We start from the raw sequence: 23,873 nt of genomic DNA, 5'->3' as shown, positions 1-23,873 counted from the left end.
CGTTTCAATGTTTAGCCAACCACACGCCCTCTCCAAAAAAAACAGACATGAGTGGCAGTTAGGTCAACCACAAGTGACAAGTTATTTCCATTTCAACCTTTATTTACATGTGAATAATAAAATGAACGAGATAAACCACTTTTAAACAAAGTTTAACAGGACATATCCTTAAAACAAACCAAACATTTCTATACTATATTGTTATTCTAATAGTCTTATAGGTTTTTTTTTTTTTTTTTTAAATGGCAAACCAAACACCCTATAAATGCATAGGAGCTGTATACAGATTGATATATAGTTGTAAAGGTTTAAATGAAATGTGCAAATATCATCGAATCATTCCCAAACGTTCTGCCTATAAAAACAGTTATATATCCATCAATAAGCATCAGTATGTGTGAATCTGTATGTAGTTTGAGAGAGAGAGAGAAAGAGAGAGACAGAGACAGGAGGAGAATGCTAAAAAGGCACATTGTGTGCTGAGCCTCAGCAAGTGAATTTACAAACGTCCAACGTTGGCCCCAAACATATAATGTAACTCATAACTCAGTGAAGAAATATCAAGTTTTACAGTAATATACTGAAAGTAACGCTGTACATGGAGACATATGTAGTATATGTAAAGAGTGCCTAAGTTATTAAATGGAGATCTCAAAGTGTTACATCAAATGCCAATGCAGATTCAAAGTATGACTTTCTCAAACGAGAAGGAAAAACAGACTCTGGAAAGACAGCTCTCATTACCAACACCCATAAAAGAGGTCTTTGCAACAACAAACAAGAGCCACTTTAAATAGTTCTACAAAGCATTTTAAGATGGGGCTGAAAAGTCTTCATGTGTCAGTGGAGCTTAACTATTGTCCGTTCAGACTTATGCAACTGTAAACAACAGTGACGTTAGTATTTCTTCAAATGATTAGTCACAGCGTAAAGTAACAACTCATTACATTTGCTAATCGTTTTTCAGGCCCTGCCGACTGTGTTAGTCATCGACAGACATTAAGCACAAATAATTATGATTTGAGACGGCTGATTAATGATGAAAGATGCATGATGGTCACAAGGTACTGGTGGCAGCCTTGCAGGCAGAGCAGCTATTGAAAAGAAAAAAAAAAAAAACCTGAAAAAACTGACATGGGCTTAAAGAGAGACACATTTCAATTTAGATCTAGCCTTTAGCCTGAGCTGAGGGGGTCCATCGGTCAGAGGAAGAGCATGGGTACGAAAGGAAGAGAGGGGCGTGTGAAGGGCAAGAGAGAAGACATTACAATCACAATCTGTTTGCTTTGGTTTCGGGAGGCCGGCTCTGTTCAGCCCTCCTGTCCAAAGTCCTCTGTGAACTTTTTCAGCTTCTCCAGATCTTGCTCGTTGACGGTGGGCTTTGTGCTGGTGAGGGACCTCAGCATGTCTGACTGTGGGTACAGGTAGAGCGTAATGATGACTTCATCAAAGTACCATAACATTCTTGCAAAACTCCACACGTTTTTTAATAAAATAAAACAAAACAAAACAAAACATTAATTGTTTCATATTTTTTAATTAAATGTTAACTTTTCTTTTATTATTCTTACTTTAACTTATTAAATAAATACTAATATTACTACTATTTATTTTAAAACTAATATTTTTATATAAATACTACTTTTCTATTTGGTTTAACCATTAAAGGTGCCCAAGAATGCTTTTTCACAAGATGTAATATAAGTCTAAGGTGTCTCCTGAATGTGTCTGTGAAGTTTCAGCTCAAAATACCCCATAGATTTTTTTAAATTAATTTTTTTAACTGCCTATTTTGGGGCATCATTAACTATGCACTGATTTTTTCAGCGTGCCGCCCCTTTAATTCACGTGCTCCCTGCCACACGAGCTCTCGATTATATTACAGCACATTTACAAAGTTCACACAGCTAATATAACCCTCAAATGGATCTTTACAAGATGTTCGTCATGCATGCCTCGAATTATGTGAGTAAAGTATTTATTTTGATGTTTATATTTGATTCTCTATGAGTTTGAGGCTGTGCTCTGTGGCTAACGGCTAATGCTACACTGTTGGAGAGATTTATAAAGAATGAAGTTGTGTTTATGAATTATACAGACTGCAAGTGTTTAAAAATGAAAATAGCGATGGCTCTTGTCTCTGTGAATTCAATAAGAAACGATGGTAACTTTAACCACATTTAACAGTACATTAGCAACATGTTAACGAAACATTTAGAAAGACAATTTACAAATATCACTAAAAATATCATGTTATCATGGATCATGTCAGTTATTATTGCTCCATCTGCCATTTTCGCTGTTGTTCTTGCTTACCTAGTCTGATGATTCACCTGTGCAGATCCAGACGTTACTGGCTGCCCTTGTCTAATGCCTTTCATAATGTTGGGAACATGGGCTGGCATATGCAAATATTGGAGCGTACACCCCGACTGTTACGTAACAGTCGGTGTTATGTTGAGATCCGCGTGTTTTCCGGAAGTCTTTTAAACAAATGAGATGTCTTTTCCATGTACTGAACACTTGTTATTCAACTATGCCGAGGTAAATTCAAATTTTGAATCTAGGGCACCTTTAAAAGATACTTCAAAATAGGCAGTATACACACAGATATACACTACCGTTCAACAGTTCACTTTTATAAGGTGTTTGAACACAGATGTGTATCCACACAGATCGAACACAGATGTGTGTAAACAGCCTATAATGGTAAAAATCCACCCACTCCTTTTTTTTTTTATAATCCCCATAAATCATAAACAGTCTCTCCAAACAAGTGGTTCCAGATTTCCCCCTACTCTTATGCAAGAGTGGGGGGAAGCCCCGCCCACAGCTGGTAATGGAATCTGCCCTATTAGCTTAGCTCCTCCCCTGAGTGAGCTGTACACAGTCCGCTATGTTTATCTCCTCGCCAGAGCATTTAACAGCAGCATTAATGTAAGAAATGTATTCTTATTAAAGCTACTAAAGTTATTCAATCAAGAGCAGTGAGTGATTTTCTGTTTTTCCTTTTGTTTGATTCATATTAAAAGCATAAATAGCAGGTACTGTATACGCTGCTTTCACTTTAATACACAGATTGAATTTACACATGCAATTTCTTTCCCTGCTGTTTACGTTCACAGAGATAACTGACAGTGTTTGCGAATATTGTCTGGTTTTGACAGTGCAATAAGAGAAATCAGTTTAATACTTATGCGACACGTCATGTCGTGTGTGCTCAGAAAACCATATATCAGAGATGTAATCTGTTATTGCTTTAAAACGCATGCAAATAATTAACTTTCATGATGCTGAAGAACTGCAATGTCATCTGTCACCTGAGTGTGACCGCGATAGAGATGATAATCAAAACCAAATAAATGTTTTGTTAGTTTTTGGAAGAGTATCTGAGGCACGAGCTGTACAGGCTCCACCCTCTTCTGAAAAGCAGGGTGGGGAGCAGTGGCACATTTGCATTTAAAGATACATGCACAAAAACAGCATGTTTTTCATTCCACATTTAAAAAACGGGCATTTACAACATGGTATAAATGATCCGTGTGGTATTCTGAGCTGAAACTTAATAGACACATTCTGGGGACATCTTGTAAAAAGGGGGCATAATAGGCCTCCTTTAAATTATTATTATTATTCTTTTCTTTTCTTTTTTTCCCTGTGATGCATAGCTAAATTTTCAGCATCATTACTCCAGTCTTCAGTGTCACATAATCCTTCAGAAATCATTCTAATATGCCGATTTGCTGCTCAAGAAACATTTCTTATTATTATTAAAGTCGAAAACAGTTGTGCTGCTTAATATTTTTGTGGAAACTGTGATATTTCAGGATCTTTTGATGAACAGAAAGTTCAAAGAACAGAATTTATTTGAAATAGAAATATTTTGTAACATTATAAATGTCTTTACTGTCATTTTAAAGATGATTTGGTAAATTTAATGCATGCTTTTGTACAGTATGTAAAATAATTAGTTTGACACTGGAACTTTGCAGCATTGGTTATAACTTAGAAAAAAAAAAAAAAAATCATTCTCACCATGGAAACAATTGGCTCCAAAAGTTTCTCTCCAGGAACGTCCATCCATGTCATTTCTATAGCCTGTGGATCACCTGGGGAGCAAGGGGTTAGGAGGTCATCCACTATGACATTAGGGTCATTTCTTGATGATCCTCGTACCTAATGAACGAAAACAAAAATGGTTATAGTTAGAAAGGGGAAGTAATTCATTTTCAATTCAATAACATGATCTCATATTTCACAAGTTTACAATTACTCAGTTTCCATTTCTAAAAGCGTTAATGTAACGGATGTCTGGCAGGACTCACCCGTTTAAAGTGAGTGGCAGACTGAACCTTCCTGACGGGCTGCATGAGAGCGTCTCTCACGATGACGCTGATGTCAGCACCAGAGTAACCCTCTGTCTTCTTGCCCAGAGTCATGAAGTCTGATTCGGTGAGACAGTTAGGTGTGGTGCCCAGATTTAGCTTGAACATGAACCCACGAGCATGCTCTTCTGGCAGAGGGATGTAGATACGTTTCTCAAATCTAAACAACACAGAAGATGAACAATGAACACATACACTTGCATTTAAAAGTGGCACACGCATTCATTACGGTTACTATTTTTTACATATTAAAACAATAGTCAAACAATCAAATCTATGAAATAACAAATGGAGGTTCAGGAATCATATCTTATATGTGAGATTCTTCAATGTCGCCTACTAGGTCAAGGTTATACATTAACTACTGTTCAAAAGTTTGAGGTCAGTAAGATTTAAAAAAAAAAAAAAAAAAAAAAAAAAAAAAATCTCTTATGCTCATCAAGGCTGCATCTGTTTGATCTAAAATACAGTTATATTGTGAAATCTTATTACAATTTAAAATAAACTGTTTTCTATTTGAATATGTTTCAAAATGTAATTTATTCCTGTGATGGCAAAGCTGAATTTTCAGCATCACTATTCAGTCTTCAGTGTCACGTGATCTTTCAGGAATCATTATATGATATGATGATTTGCTGCTTAAGAAACATTTATTATTATCATCATTATTATTATCAATGTTGAAAACAGTTGTGCTGCTTAATATATTTGTGGAAACCATGATAGATTTTTAAGGATTCTTTGAATAAAAAGCATTAAAGGGATAGTTCACCCCAAAAAGGAAAATTAGCCCATGATTTACTCACTCTCAAGCCATCGTAGGTGTATATAACAATCTTTCAGACAAACACAATCAGAGATATATTTAAAAATATTCTGGCTCTACCAAGCTTTATAATGCTAGTGAATGGGGGGCATGTTTTGAAGCCCCCATTCATCATAAATATAATCCATACAGCTCCAGGGGGTTATTAAAGGCCTTCTGAAGTGAAGCGATGGGTTTTTGTTAGAAAAAATTCCGGCAGACGGCCGTACACGTCAATTGGCGGCGAAAGAGTGATGCATGAGGCAATGACAAACACGGAAGCGCAGAGGATAGAGCAAAACAAAACACCAGTCACAAGAAATTTTAAAGAGAAATGTTGGAAGATTTCAATATAAGAGAAAAGGAGGTTGAGTTTGTTGTACAGCCCTATTTGTTTAAACCACAAGAGGCATGTAAACTTACGCTAGCCTACTCCTAAACCCTGCGTCATACATCGCTTCAGGGGTTAATCATTTGACTTGCGCAGTATGTATACGGTCGTCTGCCGGAAGCTAGTTATTCCAATTATAAAGTTTTATATATGGATATTTTTCTAAAACCCATTGCTTTGCTTCAGAAGGCCTTTATTAACCCCCTGAAGTCGTATGGATTATATTTATGATGGATGGATGCATTTTGGGGGGGCTTCAAATCATGTCCCCCAATCACTACCATTATAAAGCTTGAAAGAGCCAGGATATTTTAAATATATCTCCGATTGTGTTAATCTGAAAGAAGATCATATACACCTAGGATGGCTTGAGGGTGAGTAAATAATGGGATAATTTCCATTTTTGGGTGAACAATCCCTTTAATTTGAACTAGAAATATTTAGAAACATTATGTCTTTATTGTCACTTTTGATAAATTTAATGCATCCTTGAATATTAAGTATTTCTTTCAACAAAAAAAATACTGCCCCAACCTTTTGAACAGTAGTGTACATGCAAACATTTCTAACGTCCAGGATTTCAAAAGGATCCACGTAAACAAAATACTGAGACCTGTACATTCTTCATAATAACATTCCACATGATTCATAATGATTCATGGTCTCTAGCTCCTAAATGAGCTACAAGAGTTGAAAAACCTGTTCTAGCTGATGTGACCCAGGTGATGTCATTAAAACATGATGCATCACACTGGCACATAGTTTAATGAGATCATCTTTAACTGATAACACTCCTCTCGGACTGTTCTCTTTCAGTTTTCCATGGTAAATCAGTCACTCGTGGAAACAAATTATTACCGTCTTCTGATGGCAGAATCCAACGTCCATGGGATATTTGTGGCTCCCAGTACTAGGATCCCTTCATTGTCATTACCAACACCTATAAAGACATGGATTTGCATTACATAATATTAATGATTCATACGGTGAAATAACTTAAGAGTACGTTCTTAAACTTCAAGACTACACTTATCTTTAAAATGACAAATAGGTGAATATCACAACAGATCAGCGTAAATTAAAAAAAGCACTACAACAAATACTAACATGACATACACGAATGTACAATTTACACAGACTGTCAAAAAAATAATCTAACTATGCAAAACTGATATAAATATAATAACGTGGACAAAGAAAATTCACGAAATTAAATATTCAAATATAATTCTATCTGAAAAAATAAATAAATAAATAAACATCCTAGAGACCAACATGAAAGTGATTTTGATCACATGATTTTACATCACTGCTGACAAACACAATGTGGCCATTTACTCCTTCAATTTTTTTTCTTTATGGTGTGCTTTGTTAGGATTGGAGCTAAACTCTTCACTTAGAAGCAGGATTTGACATCCCTGTTACAGACATTCATATAACACGTTAGGGCTGAAACGATTAGTCGACATTATCGACAACGTCGACAATAAAAAATTGTCGACAAATATTTTTGTTGTCGAATAGTCTCTTGATCTCATACGACATATTTGAAGGGCCTGCAATAACGCGGTGTAACCAGTGGGGCGCTGTAGCGCAATACTGTAATGCAGCCCTCCCGGATCCAATTCAATAAAAGAAGTCAGCGCTTTGGAGAGCATAGTGCAAACGAAGTCGAACCCGTTAAATGTGGGAGATTAACATAGCATAAACATAACAAACATAACGTTTAGCATAACTACAGAATACTGTCATGCAGGGCCACCAACTCTCATTCAAACTCACTGTTCTCACGCCACACGTTCATTTTCTCACAAAGTGAAAGATGCATCGCAGAGCAAAGAGGACACAGACAACGCACCGACAGATCAGGTTACTTTTGATATAAAACTGTCTAAGCTTTTAAATTCAGTCAATATTACTACGGGATTCAAACAATACTTGTGGTTGTGACGCTGTTTAACGTTGTGTGGCAGATCGCTGTAACACCTCGGTTCAAGCGGCATGTGAACCTATTCCTCTCTATTACAGCGCGAAATAAACATAAATGAACATCAAAAAGTACTTACTGAACTTACTGAAATGAATCCATCTCTATTGTAATCACTTAATCGGAGTTTTAACCGCAGAAAGAAGTCAATAAAACTTGCAAACAAATATATCACACAAAATGTAACATTTACCTCAGGAAAGCCATTCAGTGACCATAAACTCATATATATATATATATATATATATATATATAATATGTGTGTGTATGTATGTTGTTGTTTCATTTTTCAAAAAACCCCACATAATTAGATTATATTTTTTTAACCTGAAGGATATTGGTCTATTCAGTTGGCTTGAAAATTATTAAAAATACACTTTTAAAAGCTGAAGTGATTTCCTTGTTTTATTTACTAGTAAAAGTACAGTATAACTTAATATTTGAACTAATTGCTAAAGTAGAATAATCGAACAAAGCTTACTGATTAATCAGTGCAATAATCGATGATTAGTCGATTAATCGTTATAATAATCGATAGATTAATCGATTATCAAAATAATCGTTTGTTGCAGCCCTATAACACGTATAATATTCTCACCTTGCATCTGAACCAGAAACTCAGTTTTGATTCTGCGAGCTGCTTCACTTTCATTCTCACTCCTGGAGCCGCAGAGTGAATCGATCTCATCGATAAAGATAATAGAGGGCTTGTGCTCTCGGGCCAAAGTAAACAAGTTCTTCACCAGCCTGAGGGGATAAAAAGACCCGTTTAGACATCACACGGCATCATTTTAACCATTTAATCAAGTGCCAAGCAACTTCACCAATCAGAACCGTACATCTTTTTGATACTCTGTATCATTTCCTAAAGGTAGCGTACCTGAATGTGTGGCCATAAGAACTAATTATGAAGCCATACAGAATTAAATGTTTTATGCATTTTGGCTTTCATTTACAGGTACGTTGGTGAGTCAAGATTGCTCGATACCAAATTCTGTTCAAAGATCCACATAAAAGCCACCGCTACAGTATTGCTTACCAATTATGGCCCATCAAGGCTAGATTATTAATCGGAGTAAATAATTACAAAACTCTATTCATATGTTCGCTTTCTAGCAAACATCCAGACTATTATCATGTCCTGGTAAAGGTAGCCAAGACCATTCCTCACTTTTCACTCTCTCCCAGCCATTTGGATACCAGGTCTGAGGAGGAAATGGAGAAGAAGGTGGAATTGTTGGCTTCTGTCGCTACCGCTTTGGCCAGGTAAGATTTGCCTGTTCCTGGAGGCCCGAACAGAAGGATGCCCCGCCATGGAGTTCTTTTACCTGAGACAGAAACCATTTGTATCATTATCTGTCAACATCAGTTCTGATGTTCCTTTTACAGGGTACTGGTACAGTTGTAGTTTTGGATACACCCACAGTCATCAATTATCTCTTTACATATGGTTCAAACTACTGAGCAAAGCACAAGACACATTAGCATTGATGACCATTTAATACTTAAAACTTTAAGAGTGTTACATGAAAGCATTATCCCATTAGTTGATATTGTTGATCCAGGCAGGAAAAAGCCACTTGCCTGTAAAGAGATGTGGGAATTTGATTGGCAGAATGACGGCTTCTTTCAAAGCCTCTTTGGCCCCCTCTAACCCGGCGACATCATTCCATTTAATGTTGGGCTTCTCCATGACAATGGCTCCTGTGACAGAAGAACCGGTGTTTGAATCAGTCAATAAGATTAACAGAGATTTGTTGGGATTAAAACTAAGAAACATCAAAAAGTACTGTTTTTGCTTAGAATTTACTCAAGACTAAAAACTAATAAAGTGAAAAACTAAATATGTAATTTTGGAGTATTTTGAAGAAAGTGTCTGAATGGGGAATAACTAACCTGAGAGCTGATTTTGAAATTTCTTTTTTTCTGGGTCATCTCCTTCTCCATCACTCTCATTCCTAGGGTTGAAAATATAATGTGAAATACGCACAGAAACCAATGCAGAAGATCTCTTTGGTGTCTTATCGTTCTTGAACAGACAAATACAAAAAAAATTGCCAAAATGTTTTTGATGAGTACCCGTTGTAAACAGTTTTAAATTAATATAGATTTGTGAGAAAATCAGATCTGCGTCAGGTTTTAAAGTGCCAGCAGATTAATAAACCTGCTGCAGTTTGTGTCATTAATTTTAATCAATGAAAATGGGTGGAGATTATGTTAGCTCCCCCTCGCTAGATGTCCAGCGAGGAGCAAATGTACAACCACACCCTAATTCTACCCACAACTCTATCTCTCCACCCCACTGGATGTCCATAGAGGAGGAGCTGGCTATCATAGACTCTGCAGTGAGTACCAATTGAAAAAGAAAAGAAAAGAAAAAAAGAAAAAAAAAATAAAAGGGGGGGGGGAGAAAATCACTCACTGATCTTGACTGAATAACTTTTGAAGCTTTTATAAAGATTAACGCAGTGTTATTTTTAGGACTGTCGATTTAACATGTTAATTTAAAGGTGCCCTAGAACTTTTTTTAAAAAGATGTAATATAAGTCTAAGGTGTCCCCTGAATGTGTCTGTGAAGTTTCAGCTCAAAATACCCCATAGATTTTTTTTTAATTAATTTTTTTAACTGCCTATTTTGGGGCATCATTATAAATGAGCCGATTCAGGGCTACTGGCCCTTTAATTCTCGTGCTCCACGCCCATGGAGCTCGCGCTTGCCTTAAACAGTGCATAAACAAAGTTTACACAGCTAATATAACCCTCAAATGGATCTTTACAAAGTGTTCGTCATGCATGCGTCGGATTATTTGAGTATTGTATACTGTTATATTGTTTACATTGATTCTGAATGAATTTGAGGCTGTGATAAAGAATTTGAGAGATTTATAAAGAATGAAGTTTATGCATTATACAGACTGCAAGTGTTTAAAATGAAAGTGTTGAAAATAGCGACGGCTCTTGTCTCCGTGAATACAGTAAGAAACGATGGTAACTTTAACCACATTTAACAGTACATTAGCAACATGCTAACGAAACATTTAGAAAGACAATTTACAAACACCACTAAAAATATCATGCTATCATGGATCATGTCAGTTATTATTGCTCCATCTGCCATTTTTCGTTATTGTTCTTGCTTGCTTGCCTAGTCTGTTGATTCAGCTGTGCACAGATCCAGACGTTAATACTGGCTTGTGTAATGCCTTGAACATGGGCTGGCATATGCAAATATTGGGGGCGTACATCCCGACTGTTACGTAACAGTCGGTGTTATGTTGAGATTCGCCTGTTCTTCGGAGGTCTTTTAAACAAATGAGATTTATATAAGAAGGAGGAAACAATGGAGTTTGAGACTCACTGTATGTCATTTCCATGTACTGAACTCTTGTTATTCAACTATGCCAAGATAAATTCAATTTTTCATTCGAGGGCACCTTTAATTAATTAGTTATGGGAAAAAATAACGTGTTAAAGGTGGACTCAGTAGTATTTCAACTACACTGTTTATAAGTTAGTCAGGCCGACACCAACTACAAACGTGTAACCAATCAGCATCAGGGGGCGCATGACGATCGAGGAGAGAGAACAAGCAAGAGGGAGATTTGAAAATAAGAAAAACTGCAGAACGAGAGATGGGACACAATACAAAAGAGCTCAAAAGAATATCACTGGAATGAAGGTTTATGACTGGGCAAGCGCTTTAGGACCCGTGTTTATATTAGAAAAGCTTTCCAGCGCTGAGAGAGCTAAGTGGGAAGGCCTGAAAACAAACGCAGAGGATGCTTTGATTCATTAACACTAGGGCTGCACGAAAGCCAGAGGGCGCTCTCAGGCTCTCATGCCTTGCTGCCGAAGTAGAACACGCGTCATTCCAGGAAATCCTATACAATCGCTATAGCTGAATAAACAGAAGATTGAAACGTTTTGATTGATTAAACATGATTAATAAACACACGACTGCCATATTCTGTGTAAGAAGCCACTTCATCTGACAGAAGGATGCTCAACTGTTGTTATGAAGTGATTTTGAAGTAAAACATATTATTAAATGTTTTCTTTTGTTGGACAAGATGTTAATAAATGCTTCTCATGTCTGGAAAGATGTTTGACGCGTGTTGCTTTTTCAAATGTACATTATAAGCAATTCAAACTTTCAGATGTTTTCAGATGGATTAGCATTTGGAGCCATAATTCATTGACAAGCCACGCATAAAAAAATAATTGCAGCTATGCGATTTCATAATCGCACTAAGACAAATCGTTTAAGCACGATTTCAATGGGTTTTTTCAAATCGTACGATTAATCGTGCAGCCCTAATTAACACTGAGTTTTGATTGTCTGGAGCTGCTGTGCTGTTTGTGACAAACAATGAACATTTTGTATTTACTCGTGTGTACTGTACGTTCATTTTTTGTGCTTCCTTATCGTTCGTTCATCATCTGCGCTTTATTTTTGGTGAAATATTTTGTTACGCGTCAGCTGTGATAAACAGTCTTCCACTCGCATTGCGTGTGTCACAGTGGCCTGATACTGAGAGTTTTGCAGTTAAACTATTGCACACTGACGAACGCTAGAGAATGCGGTGTTTAGAGTCATTGGTAGTGCATTCGCCTCGCATGGCTCGAGACAGACTCTGAGCAGGATGCTTAGGATTGGAGTGTGAGTTTTGAAGGCAGAGCAATGAAGAGAGGGGTGGCTTTGTTTGGGTTGATTTCAAATATCAAAATCGTTGTTCAAAATCTTTAAAATTATTAACACATTTAACGCACCCGCCCCAAACCTACTTAGTTCATCTTACATCTTACTTTATAAAGTTGATTGGTGACGAGAAGGATTCAAGAAAAAGCTCATTGCATGATGTAGCCTACAGAATGCAGTTTTAAGCCCCTAAAACTCAAGCTAGTTTTTGTCACATATTTATATCATATGATTATAGGTAAGGAATATCACACGAGTGTTGTTTTTTCCCCGAACAGCATGAGTGCAAATGTGATATTGATTTTATACAACAGTTCAATAAATAAGAAGTTAATATTGTGTTATTTTAGACACAATATTGTCTGCTTTTGCTCAATTTTGTCAACGAAAAATATTGCCTATAAAAGCCAGAGCAGAACTGTCAGTAGGCTACATTATACATTATTATCATCCACTATCGATCGCCACTTACACTAAATGTAATAAAATCAAAGCCATTCTCGCATTTTGGTGATTCCATAGTTATTTTTTTTTGTTAGTGACATTTTAATCAGGACACTTGTCCGTTTGGGCAAGTAAACTTCTCTTTCACTTGTCCCTTTAAAAAATCCACTTGTACCAGACAAGCGAACCAGGCGATAATGTCAAGCTATATGTATAGTGCGATTAATCACAGAGAAAAAGTGTGACAAAACAGTCTCAGTTGTTAACATGACTTTGCATAGACATTGTGAACACACACTAGCAGTTAGGGATATGCAAAACTACTATTTTAAATAAATATGGGTTATCTGATTGGCAAATCAATAAGTCAGCCTTAAGAAAGCAATTTATATTTGGGGTCTATTTTTGAAGTAAAGCATTCAGACTGGACACGTTATTGCGCTTAAAAAACAATTGGCCAATATTTGTCATTTTGATATTTGGCTGATTCACAGAAATCAAACACGCATTTTGAATGTATGCATGTATGTTTTTGTATTTATTCAATCAACTACTAATCCACAACACCCACCCTTTGTCACTGGACTGGGACTCCTTTACTGGTTTCGCTGGGGCTTTCTCTTTCTTCTTTAAATATTCTTTCAGTTTCTCAGCCCGGTCTAAATATTCAGCACATTTGGCCCGGATGCTTTGTTTGGCCTTATCACCCTGTGCTTCATCTTTGTAAAAAATACAAATGAAACAGAGAGAGTTGTGATGTATTCTGCTTAACATACTGAAAAATTAGCATATGTAAATATAAAACAATATATATGATCATTAAGCAAACTATATATTTTCTGTTGCTAAAATCATTTTTCTTGATTGATGGATATAAACAAATTTTTGCTGCATACTTACATTTGACAACATGCAAGAAATACTGAACAGCATGCTGATATAAACGCAGGGCCTCTTCATAGTTTTCGGCCTTATCCTCCTGAGATGCCTTACTGGCCAGATCTATAGCTTTCTGTGTGGTAAATATCATAGCATTGTTTCAGAATAAGAAAAATACAATATAGCTGTTAACATTAAACGAGGTCTGTATGGGGAATTTCAATCATGTTTATTAGACAATAGCACACTCTTAATTCTCAAACAAACGAAAATGATGGATGTGGCATCTGTCCTCCAAGCAAAACTACAATACTTAAAAGTTCACCAGAACAATGAGCCTAAGATTAATAGATGTAACAGCCCTATAATTGTATTCATGAACACAAAACTAAACTTAGAGCAAACTAGACAATGGTCAAACCCAACACCTAAATGTATAGTTAGCTTCTCCGATCTTAACCTGCTAACGTCATTGTCTAATTAACATTCAAAATGCCATTTATAATCTGAAGTACAATCAGTTAAAACTGATTACGGCTATAACAGGTTTGTTAGTGTATATATGAGAAGTTAAAGAAAACAATGTGTGCTAGTAAGAGATGGGTTAGGCGATCATCTCTCCATATTTACTACAAAATCATTGCTTTCAAATGTATGAATTTACAAAATGCGACAAAACTTAGTATTTATCTTAATTAAATCCACAAGTTAACGTTCTTGCTGCCAGTTGAAAAACTACGAGTTAATTTGTTGGCTAACTTACCTGTAAGTTGTTGGTGGCAGCCATAGGGGCTGAAAAAATCAAGAACGTACGACGTGTTTCGGAAATATAAAGACAGTGTTATGTTATCAAACTGTTACAAACACGTTTTTACAAACAAACAACGAGGATTGGAAAATTATGATTTTTCAGTACTTATTTTTGAGATCGTTGAATAACAGAGGAAAAAAACAACTTCCGCATTAAAATGTCGAATGTCACTTCCGCCTCCACGCTCACGTGTTCCAAAAATGTCATGCGTCATACGCGTAAGACACGCCTTTTTGGCGCGCCCTTAAACAACTCCGGTTTCAGGAACAAAAAAATAAAGGAGTCTTTACTACGTAATAGAAGTTGTTGTCGTCATATTAAAGACTGTAGTTAAAAACAAAAGGACTTTCTCAAGCTGATGCCACCAAAGTATAACTGCCTGCCCGGAAGTATATCACATTTTATACAAATCGTCTGCAACTATTTGATTGTAAAATGTTAAATGTATCCAAGTTACAGTGATTACAATAACTTGAAAGCAATTCCTGTAACACAGGGAGTCTATATCTATAGGCTAAATGCTTGTATTCTTTAGTAGTTGATTTGTGTTTGATATTCTTCATATTTTCAAAACAGTTTTGTAATATCTGTTGGGTGATTAAGTCAATAAAATAAAAGCACACTGACTAATTTTATCATAATGTCAGATTTTTTAAAAGTCAGGACAGGAGATATTATGTTTAATCCAATTTGATACTGACAAAGTTTCTGTTTGCCAAAAACACTGAATTACATTACATTCATTTTAAATAATTATGCCTCTGACATTTTTTTCTCAACTGATTAGATACATTTGGTCTCTAACCTATAAAAAATGACCAGCTCCGCTGTGACAACTTACCCCCTATAGTGGTTAATAAACTATATTCCCCAGCCCACCAGGAGAATTATTCCCTGGAATAAAAAGTGTGCTAGCTAACTCCAGTCTCATTGCTATTATTATATTGGCTTAAGTATTAATACTAGAAATCTGCCCATTCACAGCTACATAGATAGGCCAGTTGTGTTACTATAGTGATATAACTACCAAAAGACTGAAGTCATCAGCGAGATAAATGAGCTATGAACAAGTGTTTCTATTGTAAAACTGAAAGGTCACACAGGCCTGAGCCATAACATTGCTTACACGTTATCAGGTATTATATTGCAGTATGACAAGGTAGTAATAAGATAAATATCTTACTCTTGTTTCTTTTAGAACCATGTTGTAACAAAAAGGCACCACAGTAGACACCACATTAAGCAAAAAAAAACAAAAAAACAACAACAACAATGAGAACAAACAACAAATATAATGTAGTATATCCAAACAGACAAATGGTCTGCTGCATTTATAGTCAACATAAAACTAAAATACACCCTTTATAATTTCTTAATAAGTAATTTTTTAAAGGTGCCCTAGAACCAGTTTTTACAAGATGTAATATAAGTCTAAGGTGTCCCCTGAATGTGTCTGTGAAGTTGCAGCTCAAAATACCCCATAGATTTTTTTTTATTAATTTTTTTTTGGGGGCATCATTAACTATGCAGCGATTCAGGCTGTGGCCCCTTTAAATCGTGCGCTCCCTGCCCCCCCCCCCAGCTCTCGACTATAATACAGTGCATTTACAAAGTTCACACAACTAATATAACCCTCAAATGGATCTTTACAAAGTGTTCGTCATGCAGCATGTCTAATCGCATAAGTATGGTATTTATTTGGATGTTTACATTTGATTCTGAATGAGTTTGATAGTGCTCTGTGGCTAACAGCTAATGCTACACTGTTGGGAGAGATTTATAAAGAATGAAGTTGTGTTTATGCATTATACAGACTGCAAGTGTTTAAAAATGAAAATAGCGATGGCTCATGTCTCCATGAATACAGTAAGAAACGATGGTAACTTTAACCACATTTAACAGTACATTAGCAACATGCTAACGAAACATTTAGAAAGACAATTTACAAATATCACTAAAAATATCATGTAATCATGGATCATGTCAGTTATTATTGCTCCATCTGCCATTTTTCGCTATTGTCCTTGCTTGCTTACCTAGTCTGATGATTCAGCTGTGCACAGATCCAGATGTTAATACTGGCTGCCCTTGTGTAATGCCTGGAACATGAGCTAGCATATGCAAATATTGGGGTCGTACATATTAATGATCCCGACTGTTACGTAACAATTGGTGTTATGTTGAGATTCGCCTGTTCTTCGGAGGTCTTTTAAACAAATGAGATTTATATAAGAAGGAGGAAACAATGGAGTTTGAGACTCACTATATGTCGTTTCCATGTACTGAAATCCTGTTATTCAACTATGCCAAGATAAATTCAATTTTTAATTCTAGGGCATCTCTTAATAAAGTTCCTGGTCTTATTGCACATGATTCATCAATGCACAATATTTAAAAGAAAAAGAAATGCTTGTCTCAAGATCCATAAAGGTAGTAAAAACATATTTAAAACAGTTCACGTGAGTTCAGTTTTCAACAATATAGTGATGGGCTGATTTCAAAACACTGCTTCAGAGCTTTATGAATCGAATCAGTGATTCAGATCTCCTATCAAACGGCTAAACTGCTGAAATCACGTGACTTTGGCGCTCCGAGTCACTGATTCGATTCGTAAAGCTCCGAAGCAGTGTTTTGAAATCGGCCCATCACTATATTGTTGAAAAGTCATTATTTAGTTTTTTTGGCGCACAAAAAGTATTCATGTCGCTTTATAATATTAAGGTAGAACCAATGAACTCAAATGAACTGTTTTAAATATGTTTTTAGTACCTTTATGGATCTTGAGAGTTACAATGGCATTGCTCTCAATAGAGGCCTCACTGAGCCATCGGATTTCATCAAAATATCTTAATTTGTGTTCCGAAGATGAACGAAGGTCTTACGGATGTGGAACAACATGAGTAAGTAATGACATTATTTTCATTTTTGGGTGAACTAACCCTTTAATTGTCATTCTGTCCCTTAAAACCACAATTATGTATGGAATTAAACAACATTTAATTTGTGAGGTGAGGTAATATTAAATATTAAATAAATTCATTGAGGTTTTTGTGAACAGTTTAGCTGCATCTCTGTTGGATAAATTGAAGCATTGTTGTGTCTAACCCAAAATCTCATGAGAAAGAAAAATACGCATGATGGTTCACCTCTCAACCATAACTATCAGTGGGGCATGAGCAGATCCAGCGAAAAAGCACAACTGAATGTATTTATACAAATTAATTTGCTGTCGTTGCAAAATCTTTGAAATAGGAATCAATGCAATCTACAATTAAAGCCAGGGATACACTTAACGATTGTAAGGCAGATTATGAATGCAATTTGATACTTACGACTGATCATGCCCAAATGCACCGGGTCTGTGACAGTTGCGTTTAGTTGGCATTTTCAGTCAGCATTTAAAATCATATAGTGTGTTCAGTTCATTCATTCAGAATGTTTCAGGTAGTCGTTAAGTGTGTCCCCGGCTTTAGAGTGAGAGTGAAACATTTACCCACACATTGCAATGGGTTCAAGTTGGTCATATGGATTCTCCTTGTTGACAAACAGAAAGCTGCTGAAAGGAATACAGTGTCCCCTCCAGGTCCCTGAAAACCCACCCATTTCCAACAACCAGGGGCATGACTGATCTCTTATGATCTATGATACTGCTGTCAGATCTGGTGACAGATGGGTAATTAGGATAGCAAAAACTAAACATTTTACCTTCAAAAGAACCAAACCTTAAAGCCAACATCCTGAAAATTAACTTAAACAACAATAACCCACAATGCGTCAATGGCGGAACAACTACCTCACTTGCCTCCCATACGCAAAATGTTAAATGTTCTGCTGAAATAAAATGTTTTACAAACGCACTACCACATTGCACTGTTTTAATAGACTTTTAGTAATAGACTTTTTAATAGACTTGGCACCCTTGGCTTGATCCCTCAACACGCAACACTGGGCTACGGATCACAACGTGAATACGTTCATAACTCATTTTCATTCATTAGCCCAAGTCAAACCAGGTTCATAGAAAGAAAAGCAATGTGCATGCTGGGAAAAAAAATGGTTAGTCAACAGACCATGTTAGTGACAATCATAATGTGCTGCTGTTTTTTCTGACATGAAAAATGCAGCACAGAATTTGTCTTGCTAAAACCCAAATCAAAGCTGTCCAAGATGAGCATTGTTATGACTTCATTTTCAATGTGTTGGCCCTGCAGCAACTCTAATATTCTCTGCATGAAAAGTCAAAGGTCTGGTGTGGTTTACATTTCATACATCTGTTATTTACTAGCTCTTGCTTTTCTTGAGAATTACTATGTATTCCTATTACTTCCTATTGCTTGAAAATCACTATTAACACTAGGGCTGCCCCCTAATAGTAGACAAACCGTTAGTCGACCAAAATTATATTAGTCGCTTAGTCGCAGGTGAAAAAAAATCCAAAGGAAGTGGTGAAGTCACACAGTCTGTGACGAACAGATCGTTAACAACTGATCTATGTAGTAATTACAGTACATCGGGCAATACATCCAAACACTCCCCTATCATTCATCGACCTCAAATATTGCTTATCACCTGAAACAAGTAAGTAGTAGCATGGCCGCTCGCTTTATCGTTAACCTACAAAAAATGTGGGCTATTCAAGTGTTTGTGTGGAGTGTGAAAGCTGAAAAGTAGTGCGCTTACTGCATGACAGCTAACATGGAGGCGCCGGCGCGATCACTTGCATTTAAAATACTCTGTCATTTTTTATCATACAGATAAGAGTAATACATATTTTGAATGTGTGAAGAGTCTACTTTTATTTGTGTGCACTCACAATAACAACAAAATGTTGTGCTTTTGTAAATTAATGAAAGCATACAAGGTACGCTTTCTGCCACCTCTTTCTGTGAACTTGAGGAAAAAACTAAACTCCATGTAAACTTGCCTCACAGACATGAAAATATAACTATAGAATAGGGCTGGGCGATATATCGCATGTGATTGTCACGCGCATTTCGTCAGTAAAGCCGGTTCCCTGATTACCGCTAAATCGTCATCACCTGCTTTCAAATGGAGCGGCATTTAATAGACAGAGCCGTAGTTCACTGACAAGCCACGCAATATCGCGTTCATATCGCAGATGAATCGCCTTCGATAATGAACGCGATATTGCGTGGCTTGTCAGTGAACTACTGCTCTGTCTATTAAATGCTGCTCCATTTGAAAGCAGGTGATGGCAATTTAGCGGTAATCAGGGAACCGGCTTTACTGACGAAATGCGCGTGATAATCACATGCGATATAGCGCCCAGCCCTACTATAGAAATCAAAAAGTCTACTTTTTCACACATTCAGGATACAAAATAGAACTCCTATATACTCGTTGCTACTGGAGACCCCCAGTCCTCTGCTGTTTATCTTTCTGACACACAACCATCACACAAAAAAAATCACATAATTTAATTTGCTGACTATATTAGTTTGTGTAGCACACTGAAAATATGGTGAGACCCCTCTCCAACTGTTAGTAAAACACAAGATTAGAGACTGAAGTAAGGTCAAAGCAGTTCAAAACAACATCAAAAAAGTCAACTTCAAAAGATATTAACAATATTTAAAAATATAATATAATATAATATGATATAATATAATATAATATATATATATAATATAATATAATATAATATAATATAATATAATATAATATAATATAATATAATATAATATAATATTACAGTGACCTCTAAGCCCACTACATTTAGGTGTTTTTGCTACTTTTGTTTTATTTCCAGGAATAGTAAATGACAGGAAATGATAAGACTCAAACTTGCACCACCCATGTTAGCACATCGTAATGTATAGGAGCTCTTGCACTAACATTAGTCCATGTGTCTAATGTTCCATTTGATTTTGAACTATTTTAGTGTCCAATGGTTTTGCAGACCACAGATTGTTTTCCCTGCATTTTTATTTACTTAGCTCAATTTTCCCTCTGCATGTTTTTCAGTCCATGATACAGAATGATGCTGCCACAATGTTTCAATGCACTGTTAGTGTTCTCAGAGTGGTTTAAATTGTTCGTCAAAATTTGTTTTTTAGTATTTGACCAAAGATGCATTAGTGTCCAGTATTTGTTATTAAACTGCTGTAGACAGTTTATCAAGACCTTTGTAAATTATATATCTTCCAGGATGATCTATCTGAAAGTTGAAAGTTTTCAAAAAGAAAAAAAAAAAGTGGAACTGCTTAGACATATTCATAAATACACAAAGAGACAGTGATAATTTGATAGTAACCTCTCTCTTATCAAGATAATCTTGGAGCTCTTCTGCCCTGTCGAGATACTGCTTACACTTATCTCTGATCTTCTGATTGCCATCCTTACCCTGTGGTTCACCTGAATGCATAGAAACAAAGGGTTAACTTGGCAACAACAACAAAAAAGACACCATTGAATATTGTATATAGGTTAGTCCTATATTTGTGCACTCACGTTTTACTATATGCAGAAAATATTTAACTGCATGTTGATAAGATTTAACCGCCTCCTCATAATTTCCAGCCTGGTCCTCCTGTGCAGCTTTGTTGGCTACAGCTATAGCTTTCTGTGAAATGAAGCATGTGCAATTTGCTTATATTAACTCATTATAGTCACACCACAAAGTAAGTGAGATATTAACATCTTGCAGAGATTTTAGTGTGTACATACTTAAAGCACAATCACACAACATGTAGATCAATATTTCAATATTAATAAATAATGCTATATACAGTCAAACCAAAATGTTTTCAGACACCTTGAACATTTCTTTCATTAAAGGGATAGTTCACCCAAAAATGAAAATTTGATGTTTATCTGCTTACCCCCAGCGCATCCAAGATGTAGGTGTCTTTGTTTCTTCAGTAGAACACAAATGATGATTTTTAACTGCAACTGCTGCCATCTGTCAGTCAAATAATGCTAGTGGATGGGAACTTCAACTATAAGAGTAAATAAAACTTGCTTAGACAAATCCAAATTAAACCCTGCGGCTCGCGACGACACATTGATGTCCTAAGACACGAAACGATCGGTTTGTGCGATAAACCGAACAGTATTTATATAATTTTTTAACTCTAATACACCACTATGTCCAACCGCGTTCAGCACTCGATTCGTTTGGTCTGATCGCGCTCTGACAGCGGCAGTGATGTATAGCTCTCATTGAAGTATAAGCGCGAGACATCACTGCCGTTGTCAGAGCGTGATCAGACCTCACTAACGAGTGCTGAACGCAGTTGGACATAGTGGTGTATTAGAGGTAAAAATTATATAAATACTGTTCGGTTTCTCACACAAACCGATCGTTTCCTGTCTTAGGACATCAATGTGTCGTCACGAGCCACAGGGTTTAATTTGTATTTGTCTAAGCAAGTTTTATTTACTCTTATAGTAGAAGTAATGGTTGGAGTTAAAAATCATCATTTGTGTTCTACTGAAGAAACAAAGTCACCTACATCTTGGATGCGCTGGGGGTAAGCAGATAAACATCAAATTTTCATTTTTGGGGGAACTATCCCTTTAATACACTTTATTCACTATAGTTTAAAAAAATGGTAATAAAATATGACAAGATCTGACTGAATCTCAATTATGTCAGATAACACTCAAGCAAAACATGGTCAGGTCAAAGTAACCCAAATAATTTTTGGTTCCAAAAATTTAGGTTTTTATCAATTTTACTGGTAGTCCACTGTATGAAGAATTTTTGGGTATAATATGTCACAGTTTACTTTATTTTGCTATCCTCACTTACATAAATGAACTATAGTGTCCTGCACCCACTAGTAAAATATATCAAAAATGTCTGAATAATTTTTGGTTCGACTGTAATAATTATGTAACTGTTAGCATGGTCGTGTTGTGAGTCAAATTTTGAGTGATACATCAAAAATCTAAAGTGATTTATGAGTAGTAGTAGTACAAATCAGTGACACCAAGAGATTCAAATTATTAATATTCAGATTATTATGAGTCTAATAGAAATTCAGACTATTATTTAAAAATCTCAAATATAACATCCACAAGACATAAATCTCTTAATGGCTTGACTATAATGTGGCTTTTGTCATCATTATCTTGACTATCATATATTAAGACTATATGTAAATGTTAATGTGCCTATGTAATGATTTATGAGATGAAAATAAAGATCAACACAAAAAGGCTATGTTAAATACACCACTGAATATGACAACTACCTGCTCTTCATAAATGTTTTATTTTGGGGGATAAGTGATGTCTTGAAATCTCTTTTCAGATAATAGTCACTCTTCAACGGCTAAATATTCCAAATTGTTGACGAACAGATAATATCCCAGATATATCAATAATGTCCGGGGTTAGAATGGCCGCGGATCCAAAACTAGAAAGCTGCCTGCCTCTGACAGCAGTTTGTAGGCATCATTTGAGCTTTCGGATGCACTAAGTTACTTGCTGTCTAAACAGGCAGCTCACTAGGTTTTGAAACATAACCTATGTATATCCTATGTGTCATTACGATGAAATGCGTCCTCAATCACTTAAACTCCAACTTTATTCATAATAATGACCATGTTTGCGATAGTGTTGAATGTGAAAGTGGTTCCTAAACAACTTTTACAAAGAAAATGGTCACGGATCTGCAATTAAACATCACAAACGACAACAATTTATCTGGTGAATTTACACTGCCTTCAAATCTGTTGATGATTTCTGGATGGATATATTTACCTGTAAATTTGTAGGCTCCATGTCACGCTGGTTTGTTATGTGTGAAATCGCTCACTGCTAAGTTTCGGTACTGTTAGCGTTGACTGTATCGAGTCTCTGTTGACACCCACTCGACTCATAGACGAGGCATGATCACGATTGAGGCGCAACATGAGAAACAGCGCCCTCTACAATCTCACACTGAGAAAGATGTCATCATAGCTAAAAACTGATTTGTTTGCTAGTTCATTGGTTTAACAGATACTCAAATAATAATAAAGATATTTCAAAAGATAAGATATTATTTGTATTAAAATAGGCTATATTGTTATTATTATTTAATATTTTTAATTTTGGGGGTGTTCTCATGAAAATTATTCATCCTAACCTTTTAAATAAGACTTTCTTTATTCATATAATTTAATTTAAGTATAATTTCTATTTTTCTCTTTTGATTTTTGGGTGAAATAAGATTAATCCCATAATTTGTGCTGTTATTTTCATACCAGACAGTGATCAATGTCTTTAGTGTTGATGTCACATTTTCCCATGCATTGTAAACAGTATATTCTCCGAATCTGTTTTTCAGGGGAAAAATTTGTGAGCCAAAGAATCTAAGGGTTGCTGACCACTGCAGTTGTGGGCTATCAGTGCCGTGTGGTGTGCGAGTTGCCTTCCTGAAGTCAACAAAAAGTTCTTTTGTCTTGGTGCCTACATTGCTGGTTCTGTTTTGCAGGCTAAACTGTTATAAGTACACAGATTC

The 23,873-nt window shown here is 36.0% G+C and overlaps 1 protein-coding gene across 2 annotated transcripts; it reads right to left on the bottom strand.

Moving 5' to 3' along the window:
- Positions 1-84: 84 nt before the first annotated feature.
- On the bottom strand, positions 85-23,283 carry vps4b (vacuolar protein sorting 4 homolog B). 2 transcript variants are annotated; one of them, XM_048164853.1, is made up of 13 exons: positions 23,132-23,283; positions 20,873-20,984; positions 20,676-20,776; positions 13,612-13,723; positions 13,283-13,430; positions 9,465-9,526; positions 9,153-9,272; positions 8,740-8,896; positions 8,167-8,315; positions 6,440-6,521; positions 4,326-4,545; positions 4,036-4,176; positions 85-1,412 (listed from the first exon to the last, which is right to left on the bottom strand). In XM_048164853.1, the coding sequence occupies exons 1-13, from the start codon at positions 23,150-23,152 to the stop codon at positions 1,311-1,313; spliced, it is 1,527 nt and encodes a 508-aa protein (XP_048020810.1). In that variant the 5' UTR covers positions 23,153-23,283; the 3' UTR covers positions 85-1,310. The 2 variants fall into 2 exon arrangements, with proteins under 2 accessions (XP_048020810.1, XP_048020811.1); XM_048164854.1 differs by lacking the exons at positions 20,676-20,776; positions 20,873-20,984; positions 23,132-23,283 and adding an exon at positions 14,354-14,613.
- Between the last annotated feature and the right edge of the window lie 590 nt (positions 23,284-23,873).

Source organism: Megalobrama amblycephala, linkage group LG17, assembly GCF_018812025.1.
Source record: "Megalobrama amblycephala isolate DHTTF-2021 linkage group LG17, ASM1881202v1, whole genome shotgun sequence".
NCBI lineage: Eukaryota > Metazoa > Chordata > Actinopteri > Cypriniformes > Xenocyprididae > Megalobrama > Megalobrama amblycephala.
This window is presented reverse-complemented; position numbering and strand designations above follow the sequence as displayed.